At 43.5% G+C, this 16,058-nt stretch overlaps 1 protein-coding gene across 5 annotated transcripts in view; it reads left to right on the top strand.

Moving 5' to 3' along the window:
• Positions 1 to 8,917, top strand: part of OTOA (otoancorin) — a 58,680-nt gene extending 49,763 nt beyond the window's left edge. For 4 of the 5 annotated variants that reach the window (XM_043523631.1, XM_027823075.3, XM_043523630.1 and 1 more), the window contains 3 exons: positions 540 to 732; positions 3,314 to 3,402; positions 7,772 to 8,917. In XM_043523631.1, the coding sequence (XP_043379566.1) occupies positions 540 to 732; positions 3,314 to 3,381 (261 nt within the window). In that variant the 3' untranslated portion in view covers positions 3,382 to 3,402; positions 7,772 to 8,917. The remainder of the gene's footprint in view (positions 1 to 539; positions 733 to 3,313; positions 3,403 to 7,771) is intronic. The other variant, XM_043523632.1, reaches the window with a different exon arrangement.
• Positions 8,918 to 16,058: the final 7,141 nt, after the last annotated feature.

The following is a 16,058-nucleotide window of genomic DNA, read 5'->3' as shown; positions in this document are numbered from 1 at the left end:
AAACAAGACAATGTGACCACAGTTGGAAGATTTTCAATCTAGAAGGAAAGATCCAGGGGTGGAACTACGACATCTTTTCATCTTGCTGCTGTATAGATAGTGGAATCCTTTGTCTATATCACAGGCAGGCAAGAATGGGGCAGGTTTGGAGGATGATGCAAGAGGAAAGAAAAAAATAGTTTGGCAGTCGTAGGGCATAAATCCCCCCCCAAAAGCAACTAAAGCTGAGACTCCAATATCAGAGGGTTGACAAATACACTGGTAGCACAGAAAGTATCTCCAGAACCTATGTACTGTTGCAACCAAAGGAGAAGGCTGAAAGCTAGATGAGTGACCAGTCAGGTAAACAGATAAGCAGATATTTAAAAAGAATAAAACAATACTGAGCATTTTTCCAGCAATACAGAGTGTGGCTATTTTCTTCACTCTACGTACAAGGCAGTCTGGACCTCTGATTCATTACTTGTGTAACGCAGCGGACATCCTAAACCAGGGTGTGTTTTTTTTTTTTGTTTTTTTTTTTAAACTTATTCCTCAAGGTGCTGTCCCCAGAACAAATAGCAAACCTTGGCCCTGAAAATGCAGCCATGGTTACTGAATCGCAGAGAAACCTTCTGAATGCATTACAGCTACAGAGTCTTCAGCTGGCACTAGATGGCGCAAGGACAAGTGTCCAAGATACACAAACTAATGCAAGCACCATTCAGTCAACACATACACCAGCCTCAAATTGTGAGTAGAACACTTTGGAGCTGATCCTGAGAGATAATGAGCATCAACATATCCCACTGAGGTCAGTAGGGATTGCAGAGGCTCAACACCCATCAGGCACAGGCCCTTGTTTTGGAGTTGTACTATAATGAAAATTCGGGGCAACATGTTTGAACATGGGTGCCTAAAATCAAACACCTAAATAAGTAGCCTGATTTCCCGCCCCTCCCTCTCCAACCCCCCCCCTCCCCCCCGAGAGGCCAAGTACACACTACTCCAGCCAACTAAAATGGGAGCTTTGGGTAACCAGCTGTTGGGGGAGGGGGCGGAAGGGGAAATGGACCATTTCTTCAGTTTTATAAGTTTACATGTAGATGCTTATCTTTACGCACTTATATTCGGAAATATTGGCCTCCACTTTTATAGTTATAAAAGGCAGAGTAGCATTTAGTTACCAGAAACCAAGCCAAGCAGATATGACAGTTATTGTCAGTATTGAAGTGGTCGCCAATCTTTTTAAGCACAAGATCACTTTCTGAATTTAAGTGCAAGCCAGGATCTACCCTGCCCCTTCCCTGAGGCCCCACCCCGCTCACTCCAGCCCCCATTGTTTGCTCTCCCCCATCTTCACTCACTTTCACTGGGCTGGGGCAGGGGGTTGGGGTGCATGAGGAGATGTGGCCTTTGGGCTGGGGCTGGGGTGTTCAGCATATGGGAGAGGGCTCTGGGCTGAGCCTGGGGCAGGGGCTCGGGGTGCAGGCTCCAGGAAGGGGCTCAGGGCTGGGGTGCCAGGAGCGGGTGAGGGGTGCAGGCTCCTGCCGGGCAGCACTTACCACGATTGGCAGCGCAGTGGGGCTAAAGCAGGCTGCCTGCCCCGGCCCCACACTGCTCCCAGAAGTAGCCAGTAGTAAGTCCCTGTGACCCCGGGAGGGAGTGGGGCAGCATGTGGCTCTGTGTGCTGCCCCTCCCTGCAGGCACCACCCCGGTAGTTCCTATTGGCTGTAGTTCCCTGTTCCCGGCCAATGGGAGCTGCAGGGGCAGTATCTGCAGGCAGGAGCAGTGTGTGGAGACCCCGTCTCCCCTCCCCTAGGGCTGTGGGGCGTGCTGGCCATTTCTGGGAGCGGCATGGGGCCTGGGCAGGCAGGGAGCCTGCCTTAGCCCTGCTGCGCTGCCAGACTTTTAGTAGCCAGAGACTGCGATCGACCAGTTGATCGCTATCTACTGGTTGGTGACCACTGGCTTAAACTCTGGGAAACTGGTCCATGTGCATTACCAGGTTTTTTATTTCACCCCTTACAGTCCCCGTTGCTCTCACACAAACAAGAGTGGAAAGCAGCATTTCCATCTTCTCTCATATTGCAAGAGTAAATCTTACCCTGTCTCCATCACTGAAAAGCAGTAGTGTGGGCTAGGATTCTGTAGAGACAATCAGGGTGATGAAACACATGAATTTCACCAGCAACAGGAGCCAATGGAGGGACAGCACGGGGTGGTGTTAGCGGTCAAACTCTGCTGGCTGTGTCACACCATGCTAACAAATGGGAACCACTAGCTGGTGTAAAATACAGTCCACAGACAGCGTCATTTCCCTCTCTGATTCCTTCTCATACCCGCTCCCTGAAAGATTTAAACTCAAAGCATGCCTTCCATGCACTGCAGACAGTTGCTCTCTCTTGGCCTCCCCTAAAAAGACACTGAGTCCCAGTGTGCAGAGATCACATGGTTGTCCTGCAGAGCTGGAAGTGAGGAAGGGATGATGCCTGTTGCTTTAGTGTCCCTCCTTCAAGGAGAGTTTGGGCCATTGCAGTAGCATTTCCCGTTTCTGTCCCCTGCATAGGGAAAAAGCCATCCAGGATATGAGCTTCAGTGACTGGATTATTAATCCTCAGTATTGAAAGTTAATTGATCAAAGTTTTAGCAATGCTCACAAACATCTTTCAGTTTGTCGTAGGTTGCATTTACCCAAGCTGGTGCAGTGGGGTGTAAATTACATCTCCAGCCCAGATCTCTGCACTCCTGAGGGAAGTCACCCCAAGAGAGGGCAGGTACTGCTCTTATTGCCACTACTCACCCTCCCCAGTGAGGAACAGTAGCTGTTATCAGGGCGTGGGGGTTCACATGAGCGCTGCAGGGGTGGTAAGAGCTGCTACGTTGCTTTTGTTGTCTCAGGAATTAAACTTCTTAGACCCAATAAAATTATTCTCAGCACCACTGCCTTACCTGTGCAATCTGCTCCCTCTGTGGTTCTACCAGAGGCGGGAGTTTCCTGATGATCCCAACATGGCATAAAGCTCACCTACTTACTCAGGCATTTCATTCATTTATTGCTATAACAGAAATGTAGTAGGAGCTACCCATTTGAGACTCTTCTCTGTTGGATGGGTGGATATTAAATTGAATCTTCTAGCTGCCAGAGCAAGGGGAGCGTTCTGAGCAACTGAATATTCAGATTCTTGCAGTTTGCTTCACTGTGGGTGTGGGTTGGGGTTTTTCTGCTTGTTTAAGTGTTTGTCATTCTGTTTTAGTGGGTGAAGTTGGGAAAGTAAGACAGCACTGTACACATTCCAGATGACACTAAGACATAATGCTTTGTACTTTTCAGGTGCTCACTTTTCCAGTGGCTTCAGCATTTGGCTGTGTGCTCTGTATATCCTTTGTCCCACTTCCTGAAGTGTGATTGTTAAACTTACTGTAAGCATGATCCTTTCACTTAAACATTATTGGACAGTACATTTGTGACTGGTATTAAATGAGGATTGATATAATAAGCATCACAGAAAGTTGGTGGAATGATGATAATCAATGGGACACCATAATACAGGATACAACATATAGAGGAATGACAGAGTAGGTCATGCTGGTGGGGTAGTGGCATTACATGTGAAAGAAAGCATAGAGTCAAAATTAGTGAACATCTTAAATGAATCAAACTGTACCATAGAATCTCTATGGATAGAAATTACATGTTTGAATAATCAAAGTGTAGCAGTGGATATATATTGCCAACCACCTGACCAGGGTGGCAACAGTGATTATGAAATGGTCAGGGAAAGTAGAGAGCCTACAAAACTCTGAGAATTATTATTCTGAGAAAACTCAATAATAAATGGGAGATTTCAACTATCCCCATATTTACTGGGTACGTCCCCTCAGGACGTGATGCAGAGAGAAAATTTCTAGATACCCTTAATGACTGTTTCTTGGAGAAGCTAATTCTGGAATCCACAAGGGGAGAGACAATTCTTGATTTAGTTTTAAGTAGTGCATAACGTCTGGTCCAAGAGGTGAATATAGCTGAAGTGCTCAGTGAGAGCGACTGTAATGTAATTAACTGTAACATCCTGGTAGGAGGGAAATAGCAAAGAATCCACCACAGTAGCATTTAACTTAAAAAATGGAAACTACACAAAAATGAGGAACGTAATTAAATGGAAATTAAAAGGAACAGTCACAAAAGTGAAATACCTGCAACCTGCATGGAAACGTTTTAAAAACACCATCAGAGAGGCTCAAACTAAATGTATACCCCAAATTAAAAAAAAACACAGTAAGAGGATCAAAAAAATGCCACCATGGCTAAACAAGTAAAAGAGGCAGTTGGAGACAAAAAGGCATCCTTAAAAATTGGAAGTCAAATCCTACTGAGGAATTTAGAAAGGAACATAATCTCTCGCAAGTCAAGTGTAAAAGTATAAATAGGCAGGCTAAAAAAAGAATTTGAAGAGCAACCAGCAAAAGACACAAAAACTAACAGAAAAAAAAAAAAGTACATAGGAAGCCTGCCAAACAGCCTCTGATCAGTGGGTCTACTGGACGAAAAAGGTGCTAAAAGGGCATTCAAGGAAGACAAGGGCTCTTGCAGAGAAGCTAAATCAGAGATGGGCAAACTACGCCCTGCAGGCCACATCCAGCCCGCAGGACCCTCCTGCCCAGCCAGCTAGCCCCCGGCTCCTCCCATCTGTTCCCCCTCCCCCGCAGCCATAGCTCACTGCGCCGCTGGCGCAATGCTCTGGGTGGTGGGGCTGTGAGCTCCTGCCGGGCAGCGCAGCTGCAGAGCCGCGGCGACACGGCTGCCTCCAGCCAGGCGGCATAGCTCCCTGTCCTGGTGCTCTGGGCGGTGCGGTAAGGGGACGGGGGGTTGAATAGAGTGCAGGGGAGTTTGGGGTGGTGATCATGGGGCGGGAGTGTGGATAGGGGTCGGGGTGGTCAGAGGGCAGGGAACAGGGGGGTTGAATGGGGGCAGGGGTCCCGGGGGCGGTCAGGGGACAGGGAGATGGGGGGGGGATTGGATGGGGCACGGGTCCGGGGGGGGCAGTCAGGAATGAGAAGAAGGGTTGGATGGGGTTGCGGGGGGGGCAGTCAGGGGCGGGGGGTCCGGAGCGGTCTGGGGATGGGGGGGTTGGATGGGGCAAGAGTTGGGGAACAGAGGGGTTGGATGGGACAGGAGACCCGGAGGAGCCATCAGGGGGCGAGAAGCGGGGGGGGTCAGATAGGGGGTGGGGGCTGGGCCACGTCTGGCTGTTTGGGGATGCACAGCCTCCATACAATTTTGCAAATCCGATGTGGCCCTCAGGCCAAAAAGCTTGCTCACCCCTGAGCTAAATTAATTCTTTGCATTGGTCTTCACTGAAGAGGATGTGAGGGAAATTCCCATTCCTGAGCCATTCTTTTTAAGAGACAAATCTGAATAACAGTCCCAGATTGAGGTGTCAGTAGAAGGCGTCTTTGGAACAAATTGATAAATTAAACCGTTGTAAGTCACTATGCCCAGATGGTAATTATCCAAGAGTTCTGAAGGAACTCAAATATGAAATTGCATAAGTACCAACTGTGGTATGCAACCTATCATTTAAATCCGCCTCTGTACCAGAGAACTGGAGGATAGCTAATGTGATGCTGATTTTTTAAAAAGGCTCCACAGGTGATTGTGGCAGCTGCACGCTGGTAAGCCTGACTTCAGTATCAGGCAAATTGGTTGAAACTATAGCAAAGAACTAAATTATCAGACACAGATAAACACAATATGTTGGGAAAGATTCAACATGGCTTTTGTAAAAGGAAATCATGCCTCACAAATATATTAGAATACTTTGAGAGCATCAACAAATGTGGACAAGGTTGATCCAGTGATATAGTGTACTTGGACTTTCAGAAAGCCTTTGACAAGATCCCTCACCAAAGGCTCTGAAGCAAAGTAAGCAGTCATGGGATGCGGGGGAAAGGGTCCTCTCATGGATCAGTAACTGGTTAAAAAATAGGAAACAAAGGGTAGGAATAAATAGTCAGTTTTCACAGTGGAGAAACGTAAATAACGGAGTCCCACAAAGATCTGTATTGGGACCAGTGCTGTTCAACATATTTGTACATGATTTGGAAAAAGGGGCAAGCATGGAGGTAGCAAATTTTGCAGACAAATACAATACAACACAAAATTACTCAAGATAGTTAAGTCCAAAGATGACTGCAAAGAGTTACAAAGGGAGATCACAAAATTGGGTCAATAGGCAAGAAAATGGCTTAAGAAATTCAGTGTTGATAAATGCAAAGTAATGCACATTGGAAAACATAATCCCAACTGTGAATACAAAATGATGGGGTCTAAATTAGCTGTCACCACTCAAGAAAGATCTTGGAGTTACTGTGGATAGCTCTCTAAAAATATCCACCCACTGTGCAGTGACTGTCAAAAAAGCTAGTAGAATGTTATAAACCATAAGGAAAGGCATTGATAATAAGACACAAAATATAATGCCGCTATATAAATCCATGGAACAACCACACCTTGAACAAATGCACATGGTTTTGGTTACCCCATCTCAAAAAAGATTCTTAGAATTGGAAGTAGTACAGAAAAGGTGCAACAAAAATTATTAGGGTTTGGAATGGCTTCCATATGAAGAGAGATTGAAAAGACTGGGACTGTTCAGCTAGGAAAGAGACAAATGAGGGGGGATACGATAGAGATCTGTAAAATCATGAATGGCGTGGAAAAAGTGAATAAGGAAGTGTCATTTACTCCTTCACATAAGAACCAGGAATCACCCCATGAAATTAATAGGCAGCAGGTTTAAAACAAACACAAGAAAGTACTTCTTTACACAATGCACAGTCACCTATGAAACTCATTGCCAGGGGATGTTGTGAAGGCTATAACTGGGTTCAAAGAAAGAATTAGACAAGTTCATGGAAGACAGCAATTGATGGACTTATTAGCCAAGATGGTCAGGAACGCAACCCCAGGCTGTGACTGCCAGAAGCTGGAACTGGACAACAGGATGGATCACTCAATAATTGCCCTGTTCTGTTCAGTCCCTCTGAAGCATCTGGCACAAGCCATTGTTGGAAGAGAGGATATTGGGCTAAGTGGACCATTGGTCTGAGCCAACATGGCCATTCTGATGTTCTTAATTTAGTCATTTGAAGAGTGGGAGAATGACAAAAAATTCTTTGTAGAAGGATGAGCATATCAATAGGGAGGTTTGGGGCTTTGTGGGGGGGGGCAGTTGGTTTTTTTGACACTGCACAGCCTTGTGCATTCAATATATGGCTCTTTGAAGCAGAGACAGAAGTCAAACATGGCAGTAATCATTTATCCGGGAAGTGGGAGGGGGGTAAAGAATAAAGTTCCTGAATACTATTACTAATTATTGTGATTACTTGTGTCTTAGAGGTAGATTAGTTTAGTATCAAAAAGCATTTTCTTACTCCCATTACTGTAAATATGACCTTTGATAGGATGAATACTTAAGATCTCTCTCACATACACACACACTCTCAAGTAATTTGTAAATTAGCAGCAGGCACTATTATCCTAAAGTTAATTTGCTTATATTATAGATATATAATTTGATTTCCACTGCTGCTTTCATATCCTGCCACACAAACTCCTGTTTTAAGCATTAGTGATAACATTCATTGGTTTTTCCATACTGTTATTGAACCGGAACAGTGACAGACTAAAATTCAGAGTTGTAGTTTAGCAAATACCTGCCCGATTGTCCCATTGTTTAAAAATGCTAACATTCTGTAGCACTAATTTGCTTTTTTGTTTGTTTTCCAGAAGCCTAGAACTCACATGGGAGTTGATAGAACAGATCATTTAGAAAGCCAATCAAGCTATGAAAATTCAGTGGATAAAGAGCTGCAGCTCAGCAAGAATTATGGAGGCTGAGTCTCTCTGGGATGCTTGAGCATAATAGTGTCTTAAAAAGCAATAAACTGATCCAGCACACAATTTCATGATACAAGTATAGAAAGCAGCTGCTATTTTGCTGCCATAGATTAAAGAGTTTTAGGATTCCTCCAATCCTTTCATGACAAGTTGGTGTCTCATGAAAAGACCAGTGAAGGCTTCAGATTTATACACCTTACAGAGGAGCCTCACTGACTCAGGAGACGGATACAGTGATATAGATTGTTAGGCAGCCAGTGTGCTGTGGCCATGGCTTTACATATTAACCAGTTCAGTCTCATTGCTTCCTTGTACTTCCCTGTCTGTCTTAGCCATTTATTGTTTCTTCTTCTATTTTGATTGTAAGCTCTTCAGGGTAGAGATTGTCCTTGTACAGTGCCATGGGACCCTAGTTGTTACCACAATATAGAGCCTTTCGTCTTTAGGCTGCTGTTTGAATCCTCTCCACATAAGTAGTGACAGGCTGTTACCATTCAATGGCTGAGAACTGAATGGGCCATGGAGACTCCGCTATCCTCATCCCTAGAAGTGCCACTCCTGACTAGGGTTGAAGCATATGGCTGGGGCAGCATAGAGTAAACTTGCTCTGCTGCTTCTCATGCTGTAGTTCTTGTGGGAATAAAGGACTTCAGTTCTCAGAAGAGGCACCCTAGTGCTTCCCAGTACACTAAGTTCACACTTCTTAAAAAAAATTAATGCAGAAAACATTGTGTTTTATCAACATATAGATTGTGTCCAGTATTTAATATAGGAAGATTTTCATGGCAAGTCCCAATATTTTAAACAGTGACAGAAAAATAAACAATCCTTTACCTCTTGCTTTGCATAATTGCCATGGATTCTTGTCAGCAACACAAGCAAAAGACAAACATTCATTTTGCAATTGCAAAAGTTTGTGGAAAAAGAAGACAGTGTTCTGTTTAAGTACATTTAAATAGAGGTAGGACAATACAGTCTAAAAAATACTGTTATTCCTGTTAGATTGTAGTATAATAAATCATATTTCAAATATTTGTTCATGTCTTTGTTTTTTTATTTTTTCAAATGTGACAGTGTTATGGGCAGTCTTATGTCCTTTGGTATTGCTTTATGAACATATCTACCATTGTTAAAGGTTATCTCACATCTATTTCTCTGCTACAGTAATTAAGATGTCAGTTATCCCATTGCATTCATTTTCTGTATGAAAGAAGATTGTTGCATTTATTTAAATATAAAGGATCTTGTTTTTTAATCAACCCCAGAAATGCACTTAAATTGTGTCAGTGGATCAACTACTATATTTAAAGATTCAGCTGTTTAGTCTTATTAAAAACTCCTGTCTCAATTAGATGTGAAAGCACTAAAAGTTTGAGCTCCACAGTTTACCCGAGTGGAATTCCACTTGCATGTCAATTAAATTGCAGAAGAAAATGTTTTTATATTCAAGATGACAGTCGGCACTTCCATTTAGAGGTAATAAGTCACAGAAAGAGTAGCTGCACTACGAACCTCAAATACCTACAGTACTAGTGAAGGACACAGTTCCTCTGCCCAGGTGCCTGGGCATGATTCTGCTTCCAATTACATCAGAAGTTGTTCAGCCTTTAACTTTAATCAGAGTGGAACTGGGCTCTTTGTTTTGTACAGTCTGTGGAGTAGACTTAAATGCAAATGGTTTTAAAACCTTAAGATCCTTGATTCATTTTTGTGAAGTTAGTCAGTAGTTGATACCTTTGGTATTACAGTAAACACTTGGGCATATACATTTTAATAGTAACAAAATTAGGTAGAGTAGTAGTACCAACTATGTAGATACAGTAATATCTATCTCAAGGGAAGGTCATGAGGCATAATTTTTGTTTGTAAAGTAATATGAGCACTTTGGATGAAAGGCTCTGGAGAAATGCAAGTTTTTATTCCCCAGTGTACCCCTTTTAGAGAACACTACCGTAGAACAGTTCTTCAACAATGGAATTCATAGGAGTTTCCATTCAACACTCTAGTAACTTAATTACTGAGTGTGGTGTCCTTTTGGCTTGTGACTAACGTGGGATGATTCCAAGTGTGCTTGTTGACTTGGTGTCTGAGAATATCCTCTGCTGTGAACATCAAAGGAAGTGTCACCATCACACTTGTATATGTACAGCCAATCTACCACACACTAGAAGCTACACTATAAAGCAGTGAGAGTGAGGTTTTATGTATTAAGCTGAGAAAGAAGGAATTTTCTCTATAGCAATCCCTTCCTTTAAGTTGTCACTGTCATTTACACAGCACCCAATACACTTTTGAAGTTAAAGACATAAAAAACAAGAAACATAAGAACGCCCATACTGGGCCAGACCAAAGGTCCATCTAGCCCAGTATCCATTCTTCTGACAGTGGCCAATGCCAGGTGCTTCAGAGGGAATGAACAGAACAGGTAATCATCCAGTGCTCCATTCCTTGTTGCCCATTCCCAGCTTCTGGCAAACAGAGGCTAGGGACACCATGCCTGCCCATCCTGGCTAACAGCTCAAACTACATAGCTCATGAAGTCATTGTACAATAATACATACTTTGAGGAAGCATGAGGACTGCATTGTCAAGACAGGTGCTTCTCCCCTCTCATTACTATACCTAAAATCAACCAGTGCTCAAATAAATTCTAATGAGAATCATGTATTTCACACAGCCAGTGTACTCATGCTTCTAGGCACTCCTTAAGCTTTACAATTCATTTTGCAAGATAAAAATGGCCTGTGGCAACAAAACCATGGGCCACATTCTGATGTTTTATACTGATGTAAAGTCAGCGTACCTCCAGCCATAAGATCAGCATCTGACGCTGAATGCTGCTGCTTCTTTGAGTAGTGCCCCTGTGCATGCTCCATTCTAGGTGTTGGTGCATCCCTGCGCCAGAGATTTTAGGTAGCAGTGCTCGGTCGGGGCGTGCGCGCGCAGCAGCTGTCTCACGGTGTTGGTGGCGCCTTGTGTCGCGTGCGTATGACCCGACCCCGCAGTTCCTTCTCTGCCCTCCTCGGCTGCAGACAGAGCTTAGTGGCAGTGCTGCCTCTTCGAACATCTCTAGAAAAGAAAATCGTTTACATCGTAATTTTAGCTTCTTAGCTCTTAGGTAGTTTGATTAGACTTTACTTAGCCAGTTATTTTAAAAAAAAATCTCTTTCCCTTCAGTTTTAGTTTGCTTAGATTAGCAATAGAAATAGAGTTTTCTTTTAACCAATTTCTATATTTTTCTTCACATTTCCTTTCCCAGTTGCGGGAAAAGTCATCAGACACAATGCCAGGCTCACCCAGTTTTAAGAGATGCTGTGGCCATTGTTCATACGGCTGTGTCTGCCACATCCATTGAGGCCTGTAGAGCGGTGCAGGCTATTATTTGTCCCCTGGTCATGACAGCCTTGAGCTGGGGATGTTTGTCTTCAGGAAGATCCTCTAAGAGTTCCTGCAGTTTGCCATAATTAGAGAAGTCATCATTTGACTGCAGCCGAGGACAGTAGAGAAGGAACTGAGGAGTCGGGTCGTGCACGCACTACAGGAGGCGCCAACAACACCGTGAGACAGCTGCTGCGCACACATGCTCTGACCGAGCGCTGCAACTTAAAATCTCCGATCTCCGGCACAGGGACGCACCGACACCTAAAGTGGAGCACCCACAGGGACACACATCTCAAAGAACCATTGTTACTGCACAAGGTGAGTAACTTCTTCTTTCCACTATTGAGTATTCTTGTAAAAGAGGACACGCCCATATAAGTAAAATAGTTAAATCCAGGATGTTAACAGGTAGAAAATCCCTTTTCGCTTAACCACCATTTTAATATTTTGCATGAAAGAAGTTAAACCCCATTGCTGATTGTGAGGTCTGTGATTTATTAAACCAGGCTTAATGTCATGGCTTCTTAAACTCTGGTTTCATGGTAAAAAAAGTCTGAAGTGCGGAGAGAGAAGGAATGGTTCAGTGGTTGGGATGCTAGCCTGGAACATGAGACCCAAATTCAATTCCCTTGCTCCATCATAGATAGGGCCCTACCAAATTCACAGCCATGAAAAACATGTCACAGACAGTGAAATCTGGTCCCCCACCATGAAATCTGGTCTTTTGTGGGCTTTTACCTTATACTATACAGGTTTCATGGGGGAGACAGGTGTTTCTCAAATTGAGGGTCCTGACCCAAAAAGGAGTTGCAGGGGGATCACGAGGTTATTTTAGGGGAGTAACAGTATTGCCACCCTCACTTCTGCGCTGACTTCAGAGCTGGGCGGCCGGAGAGCAATGGCTGTTGTCCAAACACCCAGCTCTAAAGGCAGCACCCCACCAGAAGCAGCGCAGAAATACCATACCATGCTACCCTTACTTCTGCGCTGCTGCTGGCGGTGGCGCTGCCTTCAGAGCTGGGCTCCCGACCAGCAGCTGCTGCTCAGCTCTGAAAGCAGCCCCGCCGCCAGCAACAACACAGAAGTAAGGGTAGCAGTACCACAACCTCCCCAACTCCTTTTTGGGTCAGGACCCCTACAATTACAACACCATGACATTTCAGATTTAAATAGATGAAATCATGAAATTTATGATTTTTAAAATCCTATGACCATGAAATTCACCAAAATGCACTGTGAATTTGGTAGGGCCCTAATCATGAACTTCTTCTGTGACCTTGGACAAGTCACTTGCTGCTCTGCCTCAGTCCTCCTTCTGTAAAATGAGGAGAATATCGCTGTCTACCTCACAAGAATGTTGTGCTGGTAAATACATTAAAGATTGTGAGGCACTCAGGTACAAGGGTGATGAGTGCCACATAAGATATCTAGATAGAAGGTGATTAATTAAACCTGCATTGCTGTCCCATTCATTGACATCTTCCTACCAAAGAACATTGATTCATTAAATATCCTGAATCCAAATCCCATTTCAGGCCTCAATGTGGCATTAATGCCGGACACAAAAAGAAAAAAAAAGTAGTGAGCAATGGAGCCCAGAAGGAGAGATTTTAATGGGAACTAGTAGGATCACTCCAAGGGAGCGAGGGCTACAAGAGACTGAAAGGTGTATTGGTTTTAGTAAGTCTGCAAAAATCAAGTTCCAATGTGAATGGTTCCATCAAGTATAACAGGTCCATGCACTGGGTCACTTTTCAGTCAGCAGTTCCTGGACTACTCCAGTCATCATGCTAGCAAGCTGGGCCCTATGACAAGTAGTAATTAGCCCAACACCAAAACTGCAGAATGTTCTTCATTGATATTTTAAGGCATTTTAAAACTTAAGAGGTCATCCATCCAGATGGGTATTTTTTTAGAATCTGCAGTTGTTAAGGAAAAGTTAGCACATGTGACTCCATTTTGGTTTGGGGCCCACCATTGTCTAAAAACAAGCACATCATGCACCAGGAAGAGTGTTCCTTAGATACTGCATTCCTGTGAAAATCCTCCTCCTTGTCTCCAGCCTGCCTTGACTCCCGGTATCTGTTCTTTGTCAGTCCTTAAACTCCCTATCTCCTGGCCTTTGATGTGAGGCCTTCCATCCTGATAATAAAAGTTACTGATGCATGGCTTTAGGACTATGCTGTGTAATTAACATACTAGTTTAGCACGAGGAATGCACCAAGCAGGGATAGGTGGTAGATAAGAAAAGGGTTTGTTTATTGGCTAAGGTTTCCGATGCACAAGGGCAACATGCTTTGCTAAAAAGTATATAACCTTTGTATAAGCTGTATTCAGGGTTCCCTCCTGGCTAGCAGGGGGGCACCACGCTCGAGCATAATAAACTTGGTGTTTTTTGGGAACTCGGCAGTTGTGGACTTTGTTTATGTGCCTCAGCCTAGATTCGAACTGTGCGTGTCCTACCAGGTGTAATTCGCAGCACTTGTGTGCGTGTCCTACCAGGTGTAATTCGCAGCACTTGTGTGCGTGTCCTACCAGGTGTAATTCGTAACACAGTTAACATCAGAAAAAATAAGTCTCCTTCCTCAGTTATGAAATGTTGTGGGAATAAAGGATTTGTCTGGCTATGAATGATTTTAAAATGTAAGGATTGTTCCCAGACAGCTCATTTCATTTTATTAAAATTAAATTTTCAGTTTCACGTTATATTAATCATACTTTTACCAAGTCTGAAATCCTGAAGTTTGTTCCTCCCTTAAATGAGCCAATACCCTTGGGCTACAAATTCACAACAAGGAGAGTAAAGATGGGAAAATACTTCTTTGGTTTACTGAAAGCCAGAAGTTTAGTTGCTGTTTCTCTGCTTTGGAAAGATGTGAGTTAAGTTTTCTACAAGCATGGGAGAGCTTTGTGTTACTGACAACTTTTCCCTTAATCCACTCTGGAGACAATGGCTCTAAAAAGCCCATTTGATGAGCTGTGCCCCCTACATTAAGGAACACTGTCAAATTAGTACAGATTAATACAAGTTAGTAAAACTCTCAAAGTGATCATTTAGACCCCTATTTTGCCATTGGATATGATCAGGTCTGGTCCATCTATGCAGTTCCAATTGCAGAATTGGGGTCTTCAATTATTAGGAATATTCCAAAAACTTTAGTTATGCCTCTGATTCCCTCCTCTTCTTCCTCCCCCCCATCCCCCCAGCCAACATTTTGGACAAGTAACCTTTAGTCAATTTTCTTCGTTTGTAATTTGTCTAGTATTGGCAGGGTCTCATCACATTGCTGCAGTTTTGGGGATGCGTATGTTGCAAAGGAATGTTTATTTTTAAGAGTCAAACAGATCTTTAACAAACATTTCTATCAGCCTTAGATTTTGGCAGGTTTTTAACTAAGCCTCCATTTAATATGTCCCTTTAATTCTATCCACTGTATTTCAAAGATGCGAAAACCTGTTGTGATTCGACATGTCACGATACCAGAAAAGCTGCAGCTTTGTTTTCTAAAAATCACCACTCTGGCCATTGCTAGGAGCTGCAGCATACATGCAGAATATATATCTAGCAGTCACTGCAGAGGAGGGTCCAATCTCGGAACATATATCAAACTTCACAGGCTTCTGGAGTGACTCAACTTACTGAGAAAACTGCCCAGTAGGAGAGTGGGAAAGTTACTCAGTTTAATTGATTTGGCAGGAGTGAAGTTCATGAATCCCTCTGAGTTAACAAAGAAGAAAAAGTTTGTTGGTACACTATTTCAGTACCTGCTTTTATTTGGAACCAGATTATGTTTAGAAAAAGAAAAAGCTTAGTGCTATCCTAACATCCCTGAGGAGAAGAATATTCCATCAGCCTAGTGCCCAGGAAGTCCCAACTGAGTATTCAGGTACACTTAAATCCTTGCAAAACACTAACAAGTATCAGATAGGTGTCCTTGAGAAAGCAATTCCATGGCTGTTAATATGCTGTTTTTTTTTATAAAAAGCCTGGAATATTTGCCTCTTAATTGTAATGACTTGAAGAAAATAAAAACAATCATACTGGGTCAGACCAGCGCTCCATGTAGCCCAGTATCCTGTCTACCCACAGTGGCCTAGGTTCTTCACAGGGAAGGTCTACCTTGACAGAGAAGAACTGGAAAATGTAGAATACTTTGCCTATCTTGGCAGCCATTTCTCACAGAGGGCAGACATAGACATCAAGATTCAGCACAGAATCCGCTGTGCCAGCCTTGCCTTTGGCAGACTGTCTTGCCGGCTGTTAAACAATCACGACATCAGAACACACACCAGACTTTTAGTTTATAAAGCAATGGTAATCCAAGCTCTCCTCTATGACTCTGACACTTGGGTGACCTATAGAAAACACCTGAAAAATCTGGAAACCAGCACTTTCTTCAGAAGATCCTCAACATAAAATGGGAGGATTGCAGCACTAATGTCAGTGTCCTCACAGAGGCCAACATCTTCAGTGTTGAGGCCCTGATTATCCAACACCAGCTGAAGTGGAGTGGGCACTGGGTAAGCATGCCTGATGTATGCTTACCAAAACAATTGTTGTACGCCCAACTCACCAAAGGAGAAAGGAAATGGGGAGGCAAAAAAAATAAAAAATAAAAAAACGCTTTAAATACACCCTCAAGATAAACATCAAGAGATGTGGCATCAACACCACACACTGGGAGACAGTAACCCAAGATAGGGATAACTGGCGAAGGCTTGTCAGAAAAGGAATGTCTACTTTTGAGGAAAATTGCCTTGCCCTGGTCATAGAAAAAAACGCCATAAAAGAGAG

The sequence above is a fragment of the Chelonia mydas genome, chromosome 10, assembly GCF_015237465.2.
Source record: "Chelonia mydas isolate rCheMyd1 chromosome 10, rCheMyd1.pri.v2, whole genome shotgun sequence".
NCBI lineage: Eukaryota > Metazoa > Chordata > Testudines > Cheloniidae > Chelonia > Chelonia mydas.
Note: the sequence above shows the minus strand (reverse complement) of the source record. Positions and strands in the feature narration are given on the sequence as shown.